This window comes from Rhipicephalus microplus, chromosome 1, assembly GCF_043290135.1.
Source record: "Rhipicephalus microplus isolate Deutch F79 chromosome 1, USDA_Rmic, whole genome shotgun sequence".
NCBI lineage: Eukaryota > Metazoa > Arthropoda > Arachnida > Ixodida > Ixodidae > Rhipicephalus > Rhipicephalus microplus.
The window spans coordinates 43,117,658-43,145,034 of record NC_134700.1 but is presented as its reverse complement, the minus strand read 5'-3'; the positions used below and the strand labels follow the sequence as shown (position 1 = coordinate 43,145,034).

Here is a 27,377-nt window from a genome sequence, read left to right as displayed (position 1 = left end):
AGCGAACAAAACGTTTATTTGATGTTCTGCACAAGAAAATCGGTGAATGGTATTCTGAGGGCGCTGCGTTAAGGGGGGAGGCTACCCTGGAGACCGAACTTTCTTATATTTTAAGATATCTGGATGAAACTTTCAGGGGTTGTTCACTACAATAAAACTAGCACAACTGCTAAGTTTCACGAAGCTGTGTTTCTTAGTTCCAGAGTTATTGAGGTTTAACTGGGTGCTTCACATGGGTGCCTGAGGAAGAGTCGTGAGAAATCCCAGGACATAGTAGAAAGCTGAAATTCATTGTGGTCATTCCTTGATAGCTATCCCAGGGTGCTACAAAGCCGTTTTTTTTAATTCCCCCCCCCCCCCAAAATTTTCCCGCAACTTTGAATTTGATGTAACCAGTAATGACCAGATTCATTAAAAATTAATTGTTTATTATAAATTAACAGCACCAATTTTCAAAAAAAGGAGCTTGTTACGCCCTTGCAAAGTCATTCAGGAACAGAATAAAAAAAATGGCACACAAATCTGATGAACGGTTTTCGAGTTCTTGCTTTCCTCAGCATCACAACTAGCAAAAAAATCCGTTCTGAGAAAACAGGCCGAGAAAGTTCAAAACACGTGTTTTCTTCAAAAAGCTCCAGCACAGTAGCTAGAAGTGTCCTGGCGCACTCTTTTCTTCTTTTGCCTGGCCTCCATCTTCTCTTGGTGTCTTTTAGAATTCTTTTTTAGGCGTAGAGCGTCTTTTTCACAAGCTCGCTGGATGGCCAGATGACCTGGTTGAAGTCCACTGGAGTCCAATATCACTTGGGTTGCTTTGCAGCAGCCGGCATTGCAGCGCAGCACTGCTTCATGCAGTGCTGTTTCTACCGCGATCAAGGATGAGTGTTGTTCCTTCGGCATCAGAGACCACAGAATGGAGTGGAATGATTCTGATGCATTTTGCGTCTTCGCTCCCACGTAGCGCTGAAGAAGCGACTTTTGTGACAGTCTTTCGTAGATGGGCAGCATAGCTGCAGCGACATAGTCCGGTAGGCTGTGTTTATGTTTTGGCTGTGGCTCACGCTTTGCCTCTGCAGCTCTAAGGCGGCACCACGATTGAGCCCCCTCTGGGCAAAGTTCATGGTGAGGGTCCTGGTCAGTCGATGTGACGTGGTGATATGTTGCCATCACTGCACGCTGCATGGCTGTTAGGTCAGTTGAATTGTTTCTCAGGGCCCAACTATAATATCCTGTCAGCTTTTCAATGAGGGCTTTAGTCAGCTTCCCCTAACCACTCAGTGGCTTATCACTTTTCTGCACAATGTTTCGAAGAGCACTTCCAATCCTTTTCTGAACATGGTTCAGACATTCTTCTTTTACAATTGGCACTAGCCCGTACACATTCTCTTCTGTGAGGGCAGCGAAGGTACGGCTGTCTCCATCGGACACAAGAGTGGTGTACCACAGGCCATGCTTGGACACAGACCGCCCAAAGAGAGTCAAGCCTGCCTCCACTTCCACGCTTCCCGATTTTGCGTCTGTGTTTTTCTGGCAAATGTGGTGCTTCTGCCAGCTTTCGTATGCTGCATCTCCAAGTTTGGGCCCTGTTTGGCATCCAAGGCAGTGGTTTGAAAGAACTACAGCATCCAAGATGAGACCTGTAAAGAAGTCAATTACCGATCCCACTCCGATGTGTGACCCCGCTTATGCCATGTGCCATCGTACACTACGGTGATGTCCTTGCAGAAGCTGGGGTCCATTTCTTTATATGTTTTGATCACTGCTGTGGCAGAATCAGCATAAAACTTCTCCAAAGCGGTGGCCTCTGGCTTCCTGAACGTCTCTTTCAAGTGCTTTTGAAACGTCTTGTGGTGAAGACCTCTGTAAGAGACGTTCATGGCAGCCCAAAAGTCATTAAGAGCTGTTTGCCCCTTGCCTATTTGCTTTATAGCCATTATGGCGCGGACATTTACATCGAAGGCCTGCGTGTCCTTTTTGCGGGGTGATGTCCATAATTTATCGACAGTGCCACAAGAGGCGCACACGACTTCAAGTTTTGTTGCAAGTCCAAGCTTGGTGCTTTCTCGGACAGTCATAGCACCTTTCAAACATTCTTTGCACACTGTGCGGCTGAGCACGACCTTAAAGATGTTCATTTGAACGAGCGAAAAATGTTCGCCCTCACTTGTCACTGCAGGTGCAAGAGCCGGCTGCATCAGTTGAAATTTCTTCTGCGTCGCCGGCGTAGACTCGAGTTCAGCGCGAACGGCGTCACGACGTTTCGCATTCGCATCAATTTCTTCCTTCGTTAGGAAACGCGTTCGCAGATGAAGCGACGGTCCACTCACGCTCGATGGCGGCACCGATTCAGACGAAGTGCTGGGTCCGGCGATATTAGAAGCACTCGATGTCACACTGGATGGCATCGATTCGGAGCACGTGTCGAGCCCGGCGATCTCGGAAACACGCGGTGCATTTGCGGCTCCAGCCACACTCGATGTGTCGGATTCTCGACTGGCGACAGCCGACAACACAGTTCCGTCGCTGCAAGCGTCTACGCAGTCGGCACCCGCAGCAGAATAGCGGAATTTCGATGATCGTACAAGCCGCATAGCGCGCCTCCGCGCACCGGACTTCCGCACTGACTTCGGCTTCGTTGCCGGCATCGCCCGCAACAACAAAGACGAAAGGCACAGAACTAGTGCAAAAAAGAAAGCAAACGAGAGAAAATGATCGAAAAGATAGCACAAGGCGAAGAGCGGCTCGTAAGCAGACGTCTGTCGAAGCGGACGGAGCAGAGAGCAACAACGAAGCGAGCGCGCTGGACGCGCCATCGAGAGGAGCGACCGCCCCTGCTGCTGCACAGCAGCCAATGGCGGGCACGCTTTCTCACGCGAGATATGAATGCGCTGCTCTAGCCAATCAGCGCTCCACATCGCATCGCGGGAAAACGCCAATAGCGTCTCAACTGTGCTGCCGACGCCATTTTGCAAGGCGGCGAACGAGAGAGAAAGAATTCACGGTCAAAACAACACCAAGATGGCGCGGGACGACCGCATGGTCCTGGAATGGCGCGCGCGCGAAGTTTGGTTTCATTTCGGGATTTGCGCCTGTTTTGGACGCCGCGGCGGCCTCGAAAATAGTATTTTTTTTGCACTTTGCGGTTGAATTAGGTGCTGATAATTACAGAATAGGTAGTTTATGAGACATACAACCCAAAAATGTGGTTTCTCAAAAACCGACTTTTTCGCGATTTTTCGGTTTTCAAGGGCCGCGTCCCCCCTTAAGAGTGCCTCGAGCGTGTAGCGGAGGCTAACAAGCGCATCTAAGCACATTAGACACAAGCGCCATCTGGTAGCTATCTTCGAAAACGAAGGCGCGCGACCGCGGAGAAAGATGCGCGCCAGTCTCGGAGGTGATAAGGTGTAGAATGCAAAGCGATGAGCAGGTGCCACCACCGTGTCGTCATAGCGAAGCGTTGGAAACACCTCCTTGAGCATCGGGTTGCACTGTCAGCGCAGCGCGATAAACGCTACAGTTCTTAGAGTTACTTGTGTTAGCCTCTTCTAGTATAAAGGCAGACATACAAAACATAGACATGTGGTTATGGCGTCTCAGATATGAGCAATATTTGCTTTTTCAATTGACAATCGCACATCTATGAACGCTAAACCTTGAGCAATATTGGTGGGCGCTGCGGATGGGGTTGGCCGTTTGGTGCCGTTTGAGGTATCGCTAGGGCAGACAAACAGACAAATGTACAAACAGACAGACAGACCAAAATTTTTCTGTCGAAGGTCCCTAAGAAAGACTATCGTCTTTAAAAAAAAGCATATCTGCATGGCATGCCACATGTGCAGTGATGTTTTGTTATAATTACTTTGTGCTGCTGTGATGCTCAATGTCGTTGGCAAGTCACAGTATGTACATTAAGTGATGTTCTTGAGATTTTAACTTGCACCACTGTTATATACATTTAGTGGGAGTGCACTGCTGCAATGCACAATGTCATTGTAAAAATGTATAAAGAGTCGCCTTACTCATGACGTCAATGAAGTGATGGTGGTTTGCACTTTGTGTCACGTTGTTCTCTTGGTGCTATCCTATGCCCAGCATAATCAGTCTCTATGAGCAGACAAGCAAAAGTGGAAGCGCTCTTAAAGTTCTCCCCAAACAAGCTTCGTGCGTTTTTCCATCACGGATGGGCAGCCCCATTGACACCTGTTGCATGTAGTGGCGGAACATAGCCTGTGCTTTGCCCATGTGCAACATGAAAAATATCTCTTGCAGCACACTCTGTCACATTGTCTGTCTTTTAGCAATGTATGGGAGCAAGAAGTATAAATTAAAAAAGCAAAATCAACGTAAAAATTTTTTGAAAAAGTCTGTAAATACCGTAAAAAGTAGTCTTGTGCAAATATTCGAATGCCTCGTATATTCGAACGAGTAGTATAGTATTCAAATTCGCTTTGATTCGAATTTAAATTATCGAATACCTAAGTATTCGACATGAACGAATAAATGTATACTAAGCCGCTTGTAACTGCCTGTAAAGGTGGTTTCACTGCAGTATAGTAGTGCTCAGCCGTGACAGCACCTACCCAGGAGAAATTTGCTCTGCCGCAAAGCCCCACTTTAAGTTTAAAGGGGCCCTGCAACACTTTTTGAGCATGGTCAGCAAATGCTGCCGATCGGTAATCGAGGCTACCGAAAACACGCGAGCTAATTATTATAGCGCAGCACGTGACCTGAAATTCACAATAAATTCTCAACGTCAGATAAAAATTGCTCTATTCTTTTGGCAAACGACACCACAATGCCAAAAATCGCTCATCACTGCAATTGTACCAGCCATTGGCTGATTTGAGCATGGGGCGCTGGGTCGTTACTGGAGCTGCTGCGTGTGGCCGCGACATGTCCACACGTACATGCATAATCGCACTGAAAATTCCCATATTCAAAGAGAAAAAGTGCTCAGGGTCACGACCCACAAGAAACGTATTTTCCTTCCCTATGCCATTCCTTGCTGCTTTGCTTTAAGCACTTTCGTCGGGACGAGAAGAAAGAATGCAATTGCAGAATGTAGCAAATCTTTATGCCTCTGCTCATACTGGACAGATTCGAAAAATTTTTGCGGTGAGTAATTCATAACGCAATAATCTTTTTTAATGAATAGATTCTATGACAACTTAAAAAACTGTTGCAGGAATCCTTTAAATAAACATATTATCCTCAATTCAATCGATCCTTTTCTAACCTTTAAAGCTTGTTTTGCCAGCTTATACACTATAGCTGTAATGAATAACATTATGTATTTTACAGGTTATCACTTGCATCCTACTGAAAGTCAAATCCTGCTACTTCTCAAAGTTGTTTTGACTTCCCTTGAATGAAAAAAAATAAATCTCTTGCATAAAGGCCTTCTTAAAAATGTATATATTGTGCAGGTTAGTTCTTTACGCAACATTTATTCTATTCGAACTTGATTCGATATTATTTAGCCAAAATCACCGTTTGCTTCGAATTTAAAATTCACTTTTCGCACAAACCTAGTAAAAAGCAAAGGTGACAAAAGCTTGCTAGGCTCAGGTTTCAACTGCTATGCTCAGCAAACTGCATTGCAGGAATCAAAGAAGCATATTTTGCACTTGCTGGATGGACATTTCTTTCATTATGAATGATTACCTTAATGCTAGCATGTCAAGAGTCAGAACAGCAAAAAAAAACAAGGCAACTTGTGCTACTACTGACACCTCCAAATTAAAGAAAAACTACAAATCATAAGTTGTGGTAATTATCTACATAAGCATTTAACCATTTTCAATCTCACTCTGAGCACACAATGCCGTTTATGCTTGGAGTGGCAGATAGGAGACACATGTCCCAATGACCAACAAACGGTCCATGACCAACTTATACTGACCAGACAAACCTTGCTGGACAGTGCATGTACATATATTCTGGACAAACTAATTTGAACCTTGACTCAAAAGGGCATCGCTGTACGATGCTACCGTGGGCTCACTTTTTGCACTCTAGCTGAGTGATTGGTCATGGGTCATTGCTTGGCCGTCCTGTCTAAGAATAAGCTAATGCCTTCTGGGAAAGAGGAGTTTATCAGACGAGGCCCTGGAAAGAGGAAAAAAAAATGAATGCAGGAAGGTTTCGTCAATAATCTTGAGCTGAGGTGGTAAAGCAAATAAGGAAATGAGATTCGTGCACATCATTCTCATAGATGATGCAAAGTTTGCAAATTGCCCCTGCCTTTGGCAAGCATCCTTGGGCCTCTCATTCAGTACACAGGCAGAAGGATTGCAGTCAGACACCAGAGCATGAGCACTCACCTCTGTTTTTCTTCGGATGTCTGTGCAGAGTGCCTGCAGGTCTCCACGAAAGGTGTCTGGAGGGTGCGAGGCCATCAGCAGGCCCACCAGTTGAGCAGCACACTCGCGCACTGCTTCCCTGCCGGACAATAGCAGCCCCTGCAGGCATAGAGTTTACTATATATTCAATAGAGGGAACTCTGGCCCTAGTGTCTATGAGAGCAGCAATGCATGGCGCTTCAGCGAGCATGGGAATGATGGGTTGTACACGAATTTGTCTAATCTTTGTACTTCTGGCTCAGTGTGTGTTATTGTGGCTTGCTGCTGTTCTGTCACGAAACAAAACCAGTGAATGTTATAAGGCTGCGCTTAATCTTTTAGTCTTTCCACTTCAAATAGGGTCACAAAAATCAAAAGGGTTCATTTTTTCTTTCAAAACTAAACCAGAACACAGCAATAAACGAAGCCACAAGTGCAATTCACTGCCCTCAAGTACGAAGACTAGGCGAATCCTTGCACTATCCATCATTTCAATGGTCGCTGAACGATCGCAGCGCCCGAGTCCCCTCTAGTGAATTTTCGAAAACTCTATGCTTGCAGACAATCAGGGTCGGGTATACCAGGCCGCACAGCGAGTGAACGTATTTTTTTGCGTGTAACACGTTCAAAATATATAGAATTTAATTAGCTAAAGCCAGTGTGTAGGATATATGAGAATTTCAGTCCGCAAGTTGGCTTCATGGTGCGCCTTTACGGTTATGCAAGAAAGGCGGCCTTGCGTCAATACAAGATTTCTTTTTTCTTTCTCCCGCGACTTGTAGTCCGGAGTGCCGGTTATATTTAGGAGCAAGGCTACACAATAAATACGATATTCAGAAGGCTACTGGTGCATGCTGAGTGCACAGTGCCGTGAACGAGCGTGCCAAAGCTTTGTTAGAGGTCAACTCAAAACTGCAACTGAAAGTGCTGAAGCTTCGCACTACCCTATCAATAAGTGATCGACAGGATAGCCATAATGCTTCGTGCCATTTTACAGTCTTATTGCCTTCAGTCTACGGCTGTGTGAGCTGCGCATCTTCGCAGCGTATTCTCTATCGATGAACGCGACGATAGCGAGCTCGATTTCCTGCACAGGGGTTGCGCCAAACGGTGGTAATGTTTTCGATGTGTGGCCGCCGCGCAAGCCATGCGTGTGCGTTTAGAACTGTGCCGCTGCAATTTTTGTTCCCATGGATGCAGTTTCGTCCACAGCGTTGCGGCAAGCAGTATTAGGTCGAATCAGCGCACGTACTTTAGTGGTAACCTGTGATCACCACAACTGCATTTGTGTTCGCACATTGCTTTAGTTTTGTGCCTATTAATTTTTGATATAGATTGCTGTACACCTAATAGAATAACAAAAACTACTACAAATACTCAAACGCTCAAGTATTCCCACAGCCCTAGTCCCAACACTTTTCATAAATCTGTCCTCAGCTGTATTCTTCTATGATAACAGCCCCTTTGTAAACATGGTGACTACTTCTAAGCTACATGGCGAGAGCTTCTTGTGGGACCCAGTTACTTTGGTGGACAAGGAGCATTCACTTGGGTTACGCTGGTCAATCTGAGTCGTACAGGTGACGAGAGTAACCTGCCTTGAGGACCCCTGTCCCTGCTTCCAGAAGGCTGAAGGACTGGTCAGGCGCAGCCGATGCAACCAGCTCTACCAGGGAAACCAGGGGGCCTTCATCTGCACATCACACGAAGACCCGTTGCAGCAAGCGAGTCAGGCGAATGCCTCAACCATTGTCCATACCCGTAGCCAGGGGCAGGAATCGCACCAGAAGCTGCGCGTACAGCTCCGGCTTCTTGTCCCCTTGAGCGGCCAGCGAGTGCAGGTAGCGGCAGACGCGAGGTGCCCCCGTGGAATCCCGAAGTGACCGCTCGTCGGGCGCCCCAGTCACTCCAGCACTTGCATGCAGGCACCGACGCAGGTATCGCAGCACCTGCAAATGCAGGGACCAGGCCTCGAAAACAATGCACTGCACAAGAATGCCAGTACAGCAAACCTGACACTAAGTTGTGCGCTCCACAATAACACCTCCACATGACAGGCACTGATGGCCTTCATATTCGTGACAACAGGGTGCATAGAGGTTTTGGGCAGGGTTCTATATTAAACGGGTACTGACATCAATTCTTGAAGGTATGTTTACAGTGCCATACAAATATTTTGTATACAGAGATAGCTCTGAGCAAATGCGAACCTCGGCAAATGCTGCCCAGATATTTTATTTTTTGACATTCAAGACAATTTTTATGAGGTGTACCTTAACATCGACACCAGCTTGATATTAGGCCCGAATTACGGTGACTTCATGCAACTACAGGTTTCCCACTCACTTTATTTCGAGTGCCAGCTTACATATCCCCACGTGACTGAAATAATCTGAGCGCAAAGCTATTTAATCCATGCAAGAAACATTTAATCCAAGTGCCAACATATTTAATCCAAGCGCCAACTCAGTTATGCCGCGTGCCAGTGAGTTTAATCCAAGTGCTACGATGTTTATTTTAATTGCCAATGGCTTTGACTCAAATGTCAGTCAGTTTAATCTATGCACCAGAAACACACGGTTTGCCACTTTATGCAGTTTAAGTGTCAAAAGTGTATAAACATGAAGCATCAGGAAGCACTTTTTACTCGCTTATACATGCCAGCTTTTATGAAATAAGGTGTGTGCACCGCTATTTCCACCAAACGTTTTATTGTCATACAGCTTAAAAAAATGTGTGCATTACTATTAATTGGATTTACGGGTACTAAGCATAGTTGCTCATAAAGCCCATGTTAGTCTATGCTTCATCGCTACTGCATTATTTCGGCTAATCATCTAAACCATGGCATATGCAGAGACTCATGTCGTCTGCTCAGCAGACGGCATTTAGCTGCTTATTCACTGATGCGTTTGCAGTTGTCTCCAAAGTCCGGTGAGAACGATGGTGACCGACAGACGATATTCATCCGCTCTTCAAATAAGAAATAACCATTTATAAAAACTGAACTTGCATTTATCTGGGTTCATGTGGAATTATGTTTTTTATAAAAGCAACAAAGGACATATTCCTGTTTTCATGTAACAGACGACGCTAGTGTTGCAGAAACGCGTCTGCTTGAAACACGCAAGTTTCATTGGATACGCTAAATTTTGTTTAAATAAAAAAAATAACAGTTAATATGAATGTAAAAAAAGACTTCCGTTGTCCACATCAGGATCATAAGTTTATGTCATGTGCGCTGGGCAAAAACATCTTCGAATTATCTGTGATTCTCTCTGCCCTGTGAGGGCCTCCTAATTTCTTGATTATGTACCTGCTTTTGAGCCATCGCTGCCCACGGCCAAGTTTTCCTTATCTTGGTATGCATCCCGGCACTTGGTATGCATCCCGACAATGACCACTGTCTGTAATTAGCATTACATGACCTGTCCTGGTCATGTAATGCTATACAAATCCAATTATGAGTTTAGGAACAGTTAGGTTTGGGATAGAAATAATCCCGATGGCTCAGATGACCACGAGAATACGTTAAAGGATTGGACAGGCCCGGTTGCTTAGTTCCTGGCAAACTTCAGTTTATTTACACACTGAAACTTGTTTACAATCATCAAAGGCCGGGGCAGCCACTAAACTGCACAGTGCGCACTGGGCTGTAATAAACGTCAGTGTTACTTGCCGAACTCTTAGTATGCTGGACACATTGACACCAACTTCTTGATGTAGTATCAAACCCTGGATCAGAGTGGGCACCAAGCACCACCTCTGTCCATGCTTCTAGATCTCGTTCTCGAGTACTAAGCTTTGCTACTCTCCAGTACTCTATATTAAATACCTCCCGTCTCATCTGAGACAGCCTTGTGGGACGAACCCCTTCTTGATGCTCCACCATTGCAGAAAAACTCTCTTTTCCTCAAAGATGTGTCTCCGCCTCAGTGTTCCCACACTTTGCTGTCCTCAACCTCCAAGAAAACGGCTAAAGAAGAACTCTGTCATTTTGTCAACGTACAGCTTGAAGATACTTTAGCGCAACAACAAGCTTGGCTAGACAGCTGGTTGGCTGTCTGGATTTAATACTCACGATGCTGCCATCTGTACACACTTACTGTGACAGCAAGCCATCACATTATTTTGTCGGGAGTGGTGTCGCGACTGGGACCACTTGTTTCTCAAACTGGCTCACTGTGAGAACGCTTCCGCCATGCGGGTGACTCACCAGCGCCAGGTGCGGTAAACAAAAAGCTCACGGGGTTTGGCAACAAAGTGATATTGCTTTTGGGCAGCTCAGTTTAGAGGAAACCACCAGAAGAAATCTTGTTTTTTACATATAAATTGTAAATGACTTCATCAGGGCATTTCTAAAACATAATTTGATAATCGCTTGTTTTATCAACTTTGAAAGCACTGAATTGTACTGAAAGAGAGGCTCTTCCGACCGAGGTATTTAGCACCAGCAAGTGTCTTCAAACGAACAAGAGAGACGAAGGTAAAGAAAGCAGATTGTGCCTTCTTGCGGTATTTCATACATCACTTCAAGTGGTGCAAGACACTCCTTAATTATTGGCAGGATTTCTGCAACCTGCTGTTCAATGTCAACTGATGTACACTCAATAAAAAACAAGAAATTGTTCACATAACAGAAAAGCCTGGAGTGCCTGAAGTGCCATTCGGTGAATTCAAAGCTGATAAAAGGAAAAATTGCCAGGTTATGTTTTAGAAATGCCCTGATGGAGTCATGCCACGACACTATGGCCGCTAGTTCTGCAGGACAAAGCAAGCAATTATCCTTGGCAGGCTATCCAGTGTTGGGGAAGGTGTTGGTAGCTGAGTGTTTATTGCACGGTCCGCGTATGCAAAGATGGCGGCAGACAAATGGTGAGCCCGATGTTGGAAAAACCAGTGTCGCACCATATACATCAAAGTTCTCACCATTTTAAAAAAGATAGCCCTGAGAGGAAATGTCCACGTATTGTTTTCTGCTCCACACAAACTAAGTCGTCTATGTAAGCTTAGGAACACCAAGAAGGAGGTGCAACCCACCTGTGGAAAGAAGCACGTAACTAAGTTTTTTGAATGCGCCCTAGCTGTCGTCTACATGTTCCTGCTGTCATTTGGCGCAGTTTACGTAGGACAGACTGGTAGGTATGTTAATGACCCTCTGTGCGAGCACTCTTACAATGTAAAAAAACAAGTTTCCTGGTGGGTTCCTGGCTATGCGTTGCAAGATGTATACATGCACCACTGTGTCATCTTGGACTACAGTTATAACCAATTGACACAAGAAATTATTGAGGCGAATGTTATCACAGAATGTGCGAAGCTGTGTGTGAGTACGCCGTCTGTGGCCTTATCTGAAAAAGAGCTCAATTTTTTGGAGTGTGTGCTGTGAAGCATTGATATAGGATTTTTAATTTGAGATGAGATCAACACTAGGTTTCCTTAGTAACGTGTGCTGCACCACATATTTACGGTTTTGAATGTGTGTGGCATCACGTGGAATTAGCTATATAATGTGTTGTAAAGGTATGCAATAAACGAAAGGTAGCTGTCATCTGTTTTTCCCCCTTCTTGACTGTATAGCATCTTCACGCTCAAACTGAGCTGTGCTAAAGCAATATCCTTTTATCGTGCACCAACTCGCACAGTCAACAGTACTTTGGCAACAAAGACGCGTTCAGAGGCGAATGGCTAAGTGCCTTGTCTGCGCAGCTCCTTTTTATTATCTTCCCTTTTCGTCAGGTACAGTCTACCAACTGGCCATCCTTCGCTTGTGCCAAACATGACTGTGATGAACGCAACATATTCGATAACGTGTTCCTGCTTTCTTTCTCGTTGACATTAAAAAGATTTCACCCAGGTTAAGCACTCATCTACAAACTTACACTTTGGGTGTGCTGACACCCCCCTGTAAAGTTGTTTTCGCCTCGTAGTGCATGTGTCTTGCACATAAGCCACATACAGGGGTGCAAATTATCGAGCGGTAGGTGGCGATGTGCTCGCGAGCGTTTTTAACAACTATCATCATCACGGTTAGTGCATAGCACCAGCCATGATGCCTGGCGGCAAACCTGGGTGGCGGCACAAGAGAGACAAGCGTGCCTCTTTTACGGGTGGCGGGTGGTGCGAATGGTTGTAGCGGTAGGCCCCCGGCGCGCGGCACTGCGGGGCGCGCGCCGGGGGCCCTTGTGGTAAGTTGAGCGTTGGCGAAGTTGGCTAGTGTGTGTTCCTGTGTTTGTTACATTTTTGAGCATTGTGTAATATTGTGTAAGGTTATCTTGGCATGATCAAATTAATTTAATGTTATGAAACGGGGTGTTGAACCAGCAGGAGCTGACTTGGCGAACGAAAGCTTTATTTAGCGCAAGGGCTAACTGAACGCAAGCCTGCGATCACAGCAAGTCTTCTTCCTTTTCTATACTCGAGCTCCATTCCCACTGCCCTCGTTACAATCACCCCTGGGCGATGAGGGAGCCATCCTGGCGACCTAAGGACAGGTGTACACAGAAGGGTCATGGTGTGGCTTGAGCCGAGAGATGTGTACGATTTCTTGTCCCCGACGGCGCTTGTCCGGAGATGCATCCAGCGGCTCGACCAGGTAGTTGACAGGAGATGTTTGGCGTACAACTCGATAAGGGCCATGGTACCTGGACGAAAGCTTGTGGGAGAGTCCTGGAGGAGTAGAGGAAATCCATAACCACACCAGTGAGTTCGGAGCAAAGCTCATAAACGTGGTTGACGCGTCGTGGCGATGTTTTTGGCGCGTCTGGTCATGTGACATGAACGCACGAGCAAGCTTCCGACATTCTTCAGCGTGTGCTGCTGCTCGAGAGACGGTAGTCATCTCTGAAGGGTCCGGTCGATAAGAAAGAATAGTATCCATTGTTGATGATGGCTCGTGTTCATAAAGCAGAAAGAAAGGCGAAAATCCAGTGGTGCTTTGCGTTGCAGTGTTGTAAGCATATGTCACAAAAGGCAGCATGCTACCCCAATTTGACTGGTCGGATGAAGCGTACTTGCCCAGCATATCCCCAAGTGTACGATTAAAACGCTCTGTCAACCCATTAGTTTGCGGATGATAGGATGTGGTAGTGCGGTGTATGATGGGACACTCGCTCAACAACGCTTTGATGGCATCGGAGAAAAAAACGCGGCCGCGGTCGCTTAGTAACTCTCGAGGTGCTCCATGCCTTAAAACCAGGTTGTGCAGTATAAAACATGCAACGTCTTTTGCGGTAGCAGAAGGTAACGCAGCTGTTTCAGCGTACCGCATTAGGTGGTCGATAGCGACAATGACCCAGCGGTTGCTACTCGAAGTATAGGGAAGCGGACCGTAACGGTCGATTCCGACACGATCGAAAGCTCGTGCTGGACATGGCAACGGCTGCAAGGGACCTGTGGCATGCTGAGTGGGCATTTTGCGTCGCTGGCACGTAAGGCAAGACCTTACGTAACGGCGAACGAAACGGTACATACCGCGCCAGTAGTACCGCAGCTGCAAGTGAGTGTATGTTTTTAACACACCAGCGTGGCCACATTGCGAATCATTGTGGAACGTGGCACAGATGTCAGAGCGCAGATGTTGGGGAATGACGAGCAACCACTTAGGGCCCATCGAGCTGTAGTTTCGGCGGTAAAGCAGGTTATCCCAAATAGCGAAGTGTCCTGCTTGACGGCAAAGCGTCCTGGAAACTGGAGCGGGCGTCCGGTTTGAGAGCAAATCCAAAAGAGAAGAAATCCAAGCATCTTTGTGTTGCTCGGAAGGCATGTCGAAAATGCTGATGCCCAAGGCAGCACTGGTGGAGATAGGCGAGCCAACAGGCTCTGAAGCCAATGGCGAACGTGACAGGGCATCGGCGTCGGAATGCTTCCCGCCAGAACGGTAGATAACACGGATATCAAACTCCTGTAACCGCAATGCCCAACAAGCGAGCCGACCATTAGGATCTTTTAGTGAAGATGACCAGCAAAGCGCATGGTGGTCTGTTACAATATCAAATGGACGTCCATATAAATAAGGCCGAAATTTTCCGATTGCCCAAATAATCGCAAGGCACTCCTTTTCAGTTACACTGTAATTCTTCTCGGCTTTACTGAGGGTGTGGCTGGCATAGGCAATGACGTACTCGTCAAAGCCATCCTTGCGTTGGGCCAGTATGGCCCCTAGCCCGACACCACTAGCGTTTGTATGAAGCTCCGTTGGAGCAGACAGATCGAAATGTCGGAGTATGGGAGGCGTGGTGAGGAGCCGTCGGAGTTCCTGAAATGCATCATCACACGCCTGCGACCACGCTGACAAATCAGAACTTTCGGCAAGAAGATTGGTCAAGGGGGCGATAATGGAGGCGAAATTGCGGACGTAGCGCCGGAAGTAAGAACATAGGCCGATGAAGCTTCGAAGCTCTTTGATGATGGTTGGCTTTGGGAACGCCGCAACTGCATTAAATTTCGTAGGGTCCGGGAGAATGTCGTCCTTAGAAACTACATGGCCGAGAATTACAAGCTTGCGAGTGCCGAAGTGGCATTTCTTCAAGTTAAGTTGAAGTCCCGCCGTGGAAAGGCACGTAAGAACTTACTCGAGGCGGCTGAGGTGGGTCGCAAAGTCGCTTGAAAATACCACAATGTCGTTCAAATAACAGAGGCACGTTTTCCATTTCAGACCTCGCAAGATGGTATCCATCATCCTTTCGAAAGTGGCAGGCGCATTGCAGAGGCCAAAGGGCATAACGGTGAATTCATATACTCCATCCGGTGTTACAAAGGCTGTCTTCGGGCGGTCGCCCTCTGCCATGGGCACCTGCCAGTAGCCGGAGCGTAAATCTAACAAAGAAAAAAAGTCTGCACCTTGTAGGCAGTCCAGAGCATCATCGATGTGTGGCAGAGGATATACGTCTTTGCGCGTTATCTTGTTGAGTCGGCGGTAGTCAACGCAGAACCGGATGAATCCGTCTTTTTTCTTGATGAGAACAACCGGTGAAGCCCAGGGACTGTTGGAGGGCTCGATGATGCCACGTTTCAACATGTCGTCCACTTGTTCATTGATGACACGGCATTCAGCAGATGATACACGGTACGGACGCTGTCTTAGCGGGGCTTGTTGACCGGTGTCAATACGGTGAACGAACGCAGAGGTTCGGCCTAAGCCTGACTGGTCACAATCGAATGAAGAGCGAAAGCGGAGTAGAAAATTTATAATCTCTTCGCGCTGAGTTGGTGCGAGCTCAGAGTCGATGGCATTTGAGAATACGTCGAGAACATCATTAGGCGTGTTGGTAGGAGTGACAGCACAAATTGGGAGCGAAACCGTAGAATTGGGTATAGTAGCCATAAGAATGCACTCGTAAGGTTCGTAGCTTCCCAGGCATTCTCCATGTAGTAGGGATGACGAGCTGTCCGAAGGATTGCACACATAACTGGCAGCGTGACCGTTGCGAAAAACGACGACGGCAAACGGAAGCATGATATTTCGACGGAACGCAGATGGGACCGATAGCATAAACAACACAGGCAATTTCGGAGGGGAGGCACACGACACCGAGACAACAACAGCTGAGAAAGGCACAATGTCAATGTCATAAGCAGCAAACACTCTACACGAAGCGCCATCGTGGGGGTCATAGCACGGCACAGATAATGCGAGTTCGGAACGAGCACAGTCGACCAAAGCAGAATTTGACGAAAGAAAGTTCCATCCAAGGATAACGTCGTGCGAAGAACGGAATAAAAAAACTACAAATGTGACGACGTACATCGCTCCTTGAATGATGACTTGTGCAGTGCACAGAGCTAAGGCTGAATATGATGGGACGTAGCTGTCTGCAAAGATAGGTCGGTAAGTTGCGTGGTCACTTTCTTCAAGTTTCGGCGCAGTTTCTCGCTAATTACAGATACGGCAGTTCCAGTGTCAACAAGTCCGTGCACTTTAATGCCATCAATATAGAGTTCGATTTCGTTCGAGGGACAGCAGTTAGGTCTTGAAATTTTTGCTGCCAACGCAGTTCTTGCCTCCGGAACTGCGCCCGTCAGTTTTTCCCTCGCGGTGGGCTGTTGCGACGTAACATCGGAGAAATAGATCTGCGACGAGGAGAAGGCGAACGGCTTGAGCCGGATGGGCGGCGACCGGTACGTACGTCTAGAAGTGGATCGGCAGGAACGGGATACCGCGGCTGAGTGGGCATGTAGTGTGAGGCCCCTGCAATTTCGTGAGAAGGGAAGCTGCGAAGGCGGCAGTGTAGAGCTATGTGGCCTGGGATGCCACATGAAAAACATATTGGCCGATTATCCGGAGTGCGCCACTGGCTGACGGTAGGGGCACTTGTCGCTGAATAAGGTACCGGAAACGGTCGTGCAGACGGCGGCTTCATATAAACGTTCCGAGTTGTTTCGTATACAGCCGGAGACGGGACAGTCAACGGGCGGGCAGGTGGCGTCGACGAATAAACGTGGCGAGTTGCTTCATAGATAGCCGGAGACGATGGAGCGCGTGGCCGAGCAACAGCGGCTGCATATGTTAGTGGTGCGGTAACGGATGGTGGAGCCTGAGCTGGCGGCAATGCTTCGGCAACTTGCGATTCAATGACCTGGCGAAGCAAAGGCGATAAGGGTGTCATCGGCTCGGTAGTTCTGGTGATTATAGACAGCTGCCGGGCGACCTCCTCGCGTATGACTTGCTTTATGAGTGGCATTAAAGCAGAGTGGTAGGCAGTGTCATGGCGATAGTCGAGGGATGAGAGGTCTGCGGTGGCTTGAGCAGCGCGTGTGGAAGCACGTTGCCTACGCAGCTCATCATAACTTTGGCAGAGCTGAATCACCTCGGCGACCGTCTGGGGACACTTCGCAGTAAGCATTTGGAATGCACCGTCGTCGATTCCTTTCATGATGTTTTTTTATCTTGCCTGCCTCATCCAGAGTCGGGTTGACGAGCTGGCAGAGGAAGAGCACATCTTCGATGTAGCTCGTGAAAGTCTCATCTGTTCTCTGTACTCTGCCACGCAAGCGCTGTTCAGCACGAAGGCAGCGGACAGCAGGACGTCCAAAGACTTCCGAGAGGGTTTTTGCCAATTCCGACCAGGTACTGAAATCACTTTGGTGATTCCTGTAATATAGTTTCGCCACGTCGATCAGGTGAAAACTCACATTTGTGAGCTTATCGGCTGTGTTACACTTATTGTACGCGCTCACCAGTTCATACTCGGCAATCCAGTTGTCCACATCTTGGTCCTCTGTGCCACCAAATATGGGGGGTCGCGCTGCCGGAGAGCGCCAGCGCAGAAGACAGGTATGGGTGCGAGACCTGGAGTGGCGGCCTGAGAGGGTCCCGAATCAGTCATTGCGGAAGGTGGTTGGAGTGTGGGGTTGCGAAGTTCCAGGTATCCAGGTTGCGAAGGACCAGATGTATCCCAGCACTTCCACCACTTGAAACGGGGTGTTGAACCAGCAGGAGTTGACTCGGCGAACGAAAGCTTTATTTAGCGCAAGGGCTAACTGAACGCAAGCCTGCAATCACAGCAAGTCTTCTTCCTTTTCTATACTTGAGCTCCATGCCCACTGCCCTCATTGCAGTTATAATAATTCTGCAGACAATGTCATCGTTTCTAAAAGTAGTTAAATAAATGCGTGTTGTTTATATTGGTCCGACCATGTCTGCTGTGTCCGTTTACTCCAAGAGCATGCTGCTCACATCATCCAGACCCTACAACACAAAGCAAAGTACAAACACGGCTCAAGCAAACAAGCAACGACAGTGATTTTTTTCACACAAAAATTAGCGGCCAATACAAATAACAATGATTTGTTCTCCTTTGCCACTATTATCTTATATATTGTAGAAACTGCGTTTGAGTGGTACTGACGTTTTCTACGCCCCGTATTCTGCTTTTTGTGCATGAATTAAACTGACTGACACCTGAATTAAAGCCGTTGGCAAACGGATTAAACATGGTGGCACTTAAACTCACTGGCACGCGGCCTAATTGAGTTGGCACTTGGATTAAATGTTTGACACAGGGATTAAATAGCTTGGTGCTCAGACTATTTCAATGGCGTGTGAATGATTTAAGCTGGCACTTGGATTAAAGTGAGCGAGAAAACCTGTAGTTCTGATGATGTAGGGCACCAAAACTTCAAAAACCAACAGCCACTTGTGAGTAACCGAAACATTCAAAAGGGCCACTTGCACGTCACTAATAAAACCATGGTGTCGAGCAGCTGTTGAAATGCCACCCACAATGTCTTGTGTGAGCACGTAAAGAGAAGCTCATACCTGCTGCATATTCTGCGCCGACGCCACTTATTGCGCGGCGCGCACGATGACGTGCGCATCTTTCGTTCTGTCGCGGCGGCAGCTATCGCCTCTCCTCTCCCTCGTTTCCCTTCCTCTCTTACGTTCTACTAAATATAAGCGAGCCTGGCTTGACAATAAAGGACGTTCTGCTCTCTTGCTGACCGGCGTAAGCTCTGTTCTTCGGCATGCCTTTGCTTGGCCCGCGGATGCAACAGTGGCGACGAGGATTGGCAACGTGTTAGTCGCGAAGAAGGAACCCGAAGACCGCAGCACGCCGTGGGGCGACATGGCCCATCTCAAGCTACCAGACTTCGATGAAAGCAAAGTGGAAACCATACCTTATCAAAGTAGAAGCTTTCTTTGAAGCGAACGCCATTGAGAATTCAGCAACAAAGAGAGCATTACTTGTGGCGGCATTGAGCATGCACACGGTAGAGACATTGGCAGAGAAAATAGCATCGCGCGCGCCGAATTCCTTGACTTGCGAAGAAGCAGTGGCCACGCTCAGCAAGTATTATGACCCAAAAAGAAACGAAATTTTTGAAAGCTACAAATTTTTCAACCAGTGCCAAGCTGAAGCAAAGCCTATGCATAGCTTTTTGGTGGAAATTCGGCGGATAGCTGATAACTGCAACTTCTGAGGTGCACTGGAGCAGATGCTACGGGAGCGCATTGTTTGCGGCGTACATTCTAGTGCATTGCAGAAACAGCTATTGTCAAGAAAAGACTTAACGCTTGAAGAAGCAAACGCTATAGCAATAGCAGCCGAAGCTGCACAAACAGATGTAAAAAAGATGAATGCGGAAGACACACCACCACTACAAGTAAACGCGTCTGGAAAAATGTAGGGACAACAGGAACGGAAGACTTCTCAAGTCAAAAGCTGTGGCAGATGCGGTAGTGGAAAACACGAGGATGATGACGGTCCCTAGGCCAGGTCACGGTGTTATCAGTGTAAACGTAAAGGCCACCTTGCACGAAAGCGCCGAAGCCGTGCACCGCATGCAAATGACTCTAGAACGAGGCGAACCAACACTTTGACGGTCTCAGAAGGCTTCTCTAACGAGGAAATGGAAACGGCCCATATCTGGACACTAGCGTCTAAAAGGAAGAACGTTTTGGAACCCCCAATTCGGTGAGTATTCGTGTGGGGGGGGCATTGAATTGCCAATGAAGATAGACACCGAGTCACCGATCATCGTCATTTCTCGCGAACTTTATGAGAAGCACCACAGGCAGTGACCAAGTCTGAGAGCCTCCGGTATGAAGCTTCCATGCTACCTAGGCCGCCTACCAGTCCTCGAAGAACTTCAGTTACGCGTCCGCTACGAAGGGGTGTCCGTGAACTGTTTGCTGACTGTGTTGGACGGTGCGGGGCCAAGCTTGTGCGGCCGTGATTTGCTTCGTTTACTCGATAACGCAGGAGCTCCAATATTGCAGGCAGCCGCACGGGACGTCCCTCCGGAAGACAAAGACCGCAGCTACCACATCAACAGCATCTTCGACGACTACCAGGACGTCTTTTCTTCCGACCTGGGTCTAATCGAGGGAACCCTCGCCAGTCTGCACCTAAAAGAATACGCCATTCCAAAATTCTGTAAGGCACGGCCCCTTTCCTAGGCTTTGCGCGATAAAGTTACGCAAGAGCTGGACCGGCTGGTTTCAATAGGAGTGTTGTCGCCAGTGAAGCATGCCGATTGGGCAACGCCAATCGTGGTGGTCTTAAAGAAAGACGGCACTGTCCGAGTTTGCGGGGATTTTAAAGCCATCCTGAACCCAGCTTGTGCCACCGAGCAATACCCGTTGCCCGTGATTGAGGACATGTTTGCTCGCTTAAGCGATGGTGAATGCTTTAGCACTCTTGACCTGCGCGATGCCTACAACCAAGTACCACTCGATGAAGCTGCAAGAAAAATCTGCACCATTAACATGCACAGAGGCCTGTTTTGCTTTAATAGGCTGCCGTTCGGAATAGCATCCGCACCGGCAATCTTTTAAAGAAAGATGGATGAGGTATTGGCAGGTCTGCCGGGCATACAAGCTTATCTAAACGACGTACTTGTGTCAGAGAGAAAGAATGATAATGGCGAGAGACTAAGAAACGTTCTGCAGCGCTTCTGCGAACGGGGAATAAAGCTCAGATTTGATAAGTGCGAACTACGCAGACCATCTGTGACGTATCTTGGGCACCAAATCGACCGAGATGGTCTTCACCCAACAGAAAAGAACGTGAACGCTATTGTTGAGGCACCAAGTCCTCGCAATGTTACCGAGCTGCGCTCGTTTCTTGGAATGCTGACATTTTAAGCGAAGTTCCTGCCTAGCATGTCAACTGCGCTTTTTTCTTTATATCAGCTGCTAGAAAAAAATGCGCGCTGGATTTGGAAGGAACAGCACGAAGCTGCTTTTACAGCTGCGAAGCGAAGGCTCAAAGATGCACAAGTGTCAGTGCCTTTCGATTCAAACAAAGAGTTGAAGTTGGAATGTGATGCATCCCCCCACGGTGTCAGAGCAGCTCTGTTTTACACAGTAGGCAATGTTTATAAACCCATTGGGTTCCATTCCAGAACATTGACACAAGCAGAGCGGAACTATTCTCAACTAGAACGAGAGGCGCTGGCGCTCATTTTTGGAGTGACAAAATTTCGTGACTATCTTGTAGGGTGAGAATTCACGCTGGTGACCGATCACTAACCACTGCTGGGCCTGCTGAGACCGGACCGCCAGACACCAATGATGGCTGCCGCCCGAATTCAACGGTGGGCGCTTTGCCTCGGGGCCTACCAATACAAGCTTCAGTACACTCCAGGGAGGCAGATGTTCAACTCCGACGCCCTGAGCTGTCTACCCCGGCGAGCTGCGGAACCTGCCCCGGATGTTCAACCAGCCGAATATGTTCTGTCCCTGGAAACGCTCGAAGAAGGGGGAGTGACCACACGCGAGCTGAAGATTTTGACTGCCACTGGCCCAGTCCTGTCCGAGGTTACACATTATACACTGAACGGGTGGCCTAAAACAAAAAACTCCTTACATCATTTAGTCCTGCCATACTTCGACTTGAAGTTGGAGTTGTCAGTGGCTCATGAGCTAGTCTACTTAGGAAACCGTGTAGTGATACCAGAAGAGGTTCGTACCCGAGTGTTGCGTCTACTGCATGACACGCACCAGGGATCATCGGCTATGAAAGCTGTTGCACGTTCGCTGTTTTGGTGGCCAGGACTGGATGGAGATATCGAACAAAAATCGACTTCGTGTCAAAGCTGCATCCAGAACCTACCGATGCCTACAGCAGCCCCGCCAGTCAGCTGGCCAGCGACGAATGACAAGTGGTCTCGTGTTCACGTAGATTTTGCGGGTCCGATCGCAGAAAAAATTATTCTGGTGGTAGTCGACACGCATACAAAATGGATCGAAGCCATACCGCTGGTGCACGCAACCAGTGAAACCACGGTAAACTGCCTGCGTGCCATTTTTAGCAGGTTTGGTGTCCCACGAACCTTAATTTCTGATAATGGTCCGCAATTTACCAGCTAGGAATTTGAGACACTTGTAAAGAACAATAACATAGTACATCAAAGGTGCGCCCCCTACCACCCCCAGTCAAATGGGGCGGCCGAAAGAGTAGTGCGAACCATAAAGAAGGGGCTTCGAAAAATGAAAGGAGGAAAGATGGAGGACAATCAAGTGCGACTCTTGTACAACTACCGGAGAACTCCACAGAAAAATGGGAAGTCGCCAGCAGAGATGCTTCGCGGTTACCAAGTCCGGTCCCGGCTGGACTCGCGTTTTCCTTCTACTCTTGCAGAGCCGTTGCAAGGTTAAGACGACTGGACGTCACTACCCGAGACCAGTGTCTACGTGCGGAACTATGATAGCGGTGACAAGTGGATACCGGGACGGGTCAAGACTACGTTTGGATCAATGATGGCTACCGTGGAAACTTCAGGAGGACTGGCCCGGCGACACGCCGATCAAGTGCGCTTGCAACACAACAGTTTAGTGGAGCACGAGCAGCAGCCTGACGGTGTGATCGAGCAACGCCTGGCATCCAGCCCGCCAAGGACAGCAAGGAAAGGTCATCTGGCGACCAACACGCCGCGGTGTGCAAACTCTTCGGTACAGTCCCCAGCGTCGCCTCCCCACCTCAACCTACGACCAGATCAGCCCCCACGGATAACACTGCAAGGAGCCCCCAACAAATCCTGAGGCGTTCTATGAGAACACGCCGACCAGTGGAGTGGTTCCACTTTTAAGGAGAAAGAAGTGCTGCATATTCTGCAACGACGCCACCATTGCGCAGCGCGCACGATTACGTGCGCATCTTCCGTTCTGTCACGGCGGCAGCTATCGCCGCTGCTCTTCCTCGTTTCCCTTACCCTCTTATGTTCTACTGAATATAAGCGAGCCTGGCTTGACAATAAAGGACGTTCTGCTCTCTTGCTGACCGACGTAAGCTCTGTTCTTCGGCGCGCCTTTGCGCGGCCCGCGGATGCAACAATACCCTGTGACGTCAAGGTACACTAGGAACCGAAACTAGCTTTAAAAAGCACATGGCACTTAAAACTTTTTAAGGGCGCACTCGTGCTTCACTATACCACAGTCGCTACATTAAAAGAAGGTGTGGCCTGCTACGTACCGCCAAGGCGGCATTTTGTGTCTAGTTAACATCACGCCTGATCTCGCAACACTCATCAAGCACTTGATGGCGAACTTCTTCCCCCCACACACTCACACAAATCAGTATGCGCGGTAGTGACACTAATCAGGCTGTAAATAATGTGTTCTGAAGTTTCACATTAAAGGTTGAATACTGAAGTCATTATTAGATCTACTACCCGATATATATATAAATCGTGTGCCCTAGCAGTGCTAATCTTTCATAGTGTGGGCCTTCATACACTCCATGAGTGCTGCTTGCACCTGAAATGGAAAATGTCGGTGATACCGTTAATGGGCAGAAAATCACCGCGCAGGTTCCAAGGACTGACATATTGGCCCACGAAATGCATTAAAAATGCCCGTTGTGGTCTAAAAGCCAAGTTAGAGCCCAGAGTTGGCAGCAAAAACAAAATGTATTCTCAGTTAAAGACAGTACAACAATTACAGAAACATGCACACTCAGCACATTTCAGTTACCACTCACAACAATATAGTGCTTAAAACAATAAGAACAAACTTCCTTCACTGCAAATGCAACCCATTATGAACTATTGAAGAACACTTAAAGGCGTTGAATATTCACCAAACGTGTGCACTCCACAATTCTTCGAACGTTTCTCGAATATTTCTCTTCCAGGAAACGCTCAAACAAACTCCAGTGCTGATCGTTGTTGTTTCTGGTGACACTCTTAAAAACTGTGCTCCCACAGCCTAAGTACTGCTGACTGGGCGAGTTGGTGCATGAAAAAATGGGACTGCTTTAGGGCACCTCACTTTTGGTATGAGGAAGAAATGCTATATGGTCAAGAAGGAAAAAACAGAAGACAAGAATGAGCGCTATTTTTTCCATCTTGACCGTATAGCATTCTTTCTTCATGCTCAAACTCAGCTGCGCTAAAGTAATACTATTTCCGACGGCATCATCACTTGATTTTTCGAAATCGACTGACCACACCACTCGAACAACATACCTTTCTCACCAGCCTGTCCTACTCTTCGTCGTCTATCGTTGGGATCCTCTGAAGTTTCGCAAACATTCCAAGTCATTGTTCGGCATAGCAAGTAGCTAGGTGGAAAGGCATTCATCTCGCTGGTGCATTTGCGGTCGACCTCACTGTGATGTCTTGAATTATACCGATCTGCATGGCCTTTAAGCTGTCGCGATGGTGTCTTTGGTGAAGAGGCTAACAGCACGTCATGGCTGCCTTTCAATACTTGATTTTTCAATGCGTGCACCCCTTGAGGAAACAGTCAGCACACTGATTTAATGCTGTAAGCGGCAGTACGTGCCTGTTTCAGTGCTCATTTGTTACAAAAAGAAGCCCTCTACACTCTAATTTCCTTATAACAAAGTTGAAGGGGAGCCACAATTATTTCGTTATATAGATTATAATAGTTTGTGGCAATGTATGCTCAGTTGGGCGCACACCTATAAGCATGCAAAGAAGGAAGCCGCCTTGCGGCCCAATGTACCACTACGCGACCATGCGTGCCACGAAAAATAAACTCAGTCAAATCTCATTATTTCAAACTTTCGGGTAATTCGAACTCACGCTGAGGTACCATCAAAGCTATGTGTATTTCCATGGGCGAAAACTCCCTGTAATTGGAACGCGCAAGCACATGCGACGGTTAATTCGAACATACCACGCTCCGAAAATGCTCTCAGCACCATGTCCAATTTCGCGGTAGCACCTCCTTGCGCGAAGAAGGAAAAGAAGAAAAGAAAAGAAAAGACTGCGGCGGATTGTTTGCTCTCTCTCAAACACCAATCTGCAATGCGCCTGTTCCAAGCTTCTCCATTTTCCGTCTCTGCACGTAGAGACCCTTCTCCTTTCAAGACCACGAACACAGAGAGAGGAAAAAATAAAAGAAAGCTGTCGCGGAGAGTCCTCCTTTCTCGGTGTAGAGCAAGCAGCCATGGTAGCAGCGGAGACGCAGTCCTTGCCGCCGTGAGAGAGAAATCGCTTTGCACCCCAGCACCGCTTCTCGGTCATGTGACCTGCTGAGCGCTTCCTCAATCCTCTCCGCTGGCTGTGTAAAAAGGACGACTCTCCCAGCCGCGCGGGGCGTGGCTGTCGCGGGGCGTGGCTGTCGCGGGGCGTGGCTGTCGCGGGCTGTGGCTGTCGCGGGGCGTGGCTGTACGTCTGCGCGGGAGTTTTGAAAGAGCTGTGCCGAACGAGCGTCAAACTCCGCAGAAAAAGCTATACTTAACACACTAGGTTTTTTTTTTTTTTTTGGTAGACTATTTGAGTTTGTTATATCCATTTACCGGTCAAGTTACAACGAGGTTTAAAATGCATGGTTCTCAATGGTGTTTTCAAGGAGAATTTCATTTACTTCGTTATATCTATTATTTCATTGTATCTCTTTATATTAAAACAAGGTTTGCATGTATTACGAATACATTTCCCAACACTGCAGATTTCAGGGGAATATATGGTAAAGTGTGGGATTGGGCTAGTGGGTAATGCATTATTGAACTTCTCAGCGCAAAAACTTCCGACAAGTAACACGAAAAACGAGGACGAGCGCAGACTTTCAACTAAATTTATTACTACTACGAAGCACATATATATGTTACAAAACAGACGACAAGATCACTTGCTTACAAAACACAAAAATAAAAAACACAAAACCAAAAGTAAAAAAAGACTGCAAGAAACCACGTGCTCACCCCGGACCATCTCGTGCCGAATATAAAACGCCAATTCTTTTTCAGATAACGCTATTGATGGTTTGCTGCATCAGCAAACCATCAATAGTGTTTTTATTTTTGTGTTTTATAAGCAAGTGATCTTATCGTCTTTTTTGTAACATATATATGTGCGTCGCAGTAGTTATAAATCTAGTTGAAAGTCTGCGCTCGTCCTCGTCTTTTGTGTTACTTGTCGGAAGTTTTTGCGCTGAGAAGTTCAAGAATATACGGTACTTCACAGTACTGTGTTTTCTGGCGTTTGAGTTCCACAGCAGCATCACAGCACTAGAACAAACCATCTGCCACACATGTGTGCACCATCCATCGCGGTGGAGCATAGGTTAAGGTGCTCGGCTGCTGGCCTGAAACTCACGGGTTCAATCTCTGTCATGGCAGTAGCATTTCGATGAACGCGAAATGGCAAAGTGACAGTATGCTGTGAGATGACAGTTGCATGCTAAATTATACCAGATAGTCGAAATGCCCGGAGCCCTACATGACGGCGTCTCTCATAATCATAGCGTGCTTTTGGAATCGAAAACCACACACAATCTTCTTTTTTCTTTTTCTTATTATAATTATTATTATTATTATTATCTTACACATGTGCACTGAAGAACCGTACTCAAGCACAAGACACACGAGGCAATCGCTTCTCCCATTTATGGCTTCTTGCAATCGAAGGCCTTGTTGGTTAATCGTCGACGATCGCAGATGCCGCGAATGGCATCGGAAGTTTGCCGTGCGAAGGCTGACCGCAAGTCTTCATTCTTCCTCTTATTCCGTTTCTTTTTTTTTCCCCCTCACTGCCGTTCTGTAAGTGACTTCCGTTCTGCAAGTGAACGATTTCGCTTGCAACGTGCAAAATCTGTGCGCTGTGCTCACTGCAGTCTATGATATCTTTGTCGCAAGTAAACTGCAACGGGGCACACGTGAGCGTATGCCTATCACATGCTTTCGAATGGCTGTTCTAACATTTTTTTTTTTTTCGCTTCGTATGCATTATATATTATCTGCAATCGTTTCAGAAGTGTTTCTTGTAAATGTCGGAGGCTTTGAAAAATGCTTGCTGCATGTGGACTCAGTTTCAGCGGGTAACATAGGAAAATCATAAGTGCACTGAAATAAGGTTGTAATAGCCAAAAATCATTACACACTTAAACCCTTTATAGGAGGCATGCTCCAGACAGCAGTTCTTGTCTCTCATACGAGATGTCTCTTATAAGCACAATACCTCATATGTATTTTCTGAGCAACCCTTACTTTACTATTGCCACACTGCTGTCTATTATACCCATTTGTCTCTTATATCAGGGTCTCTTATAGAAAGTTGGACTATATCTGGGATCATTATAAATGATTGGACTGTACAATAGAGGAGTTGCAATATAGGATGTGTGGA

General features: G+C 47.3%; 1 protein-coding gene across 8 annotated transcripts in view; it reads right to left on the bottom strand.

The window, feature by feature from the left end:
* Positions 1–27,377, bottom strand: part of LOC119178803 (proteasome adapter and scaffold protein ECM29) — an 881,180-nt gene that overhangs the window by 575,635 nt on the left and 278,168 nt on the right. For all 8 annotated transcript variants that reach the window (XR_012895350.1, XM_075895092.1, XM_075895224.1 and 5 more), the window contains 3 exons: positions 8,098–8,287; positions 7,937–8,031; positions 6,321–6,458 (listed from right to left, as the gene is read on the bottom strand). Coding sequence is in view for 7 of the 8 variants with exons in the window: in XM_075895092.1 (XP_075751207.1) it covers positions 6,321–6,458; positions 7,937–8,031; positions 8,098–8,287 (423 nt within the window). In the remaining variant the exon portion in view is untranslated. The remainder of the gene's footprint in view (positions 1–6,320; positions 6,459–7,936; positions 8,032–8,097; positions 8,288–27,377) is intronic.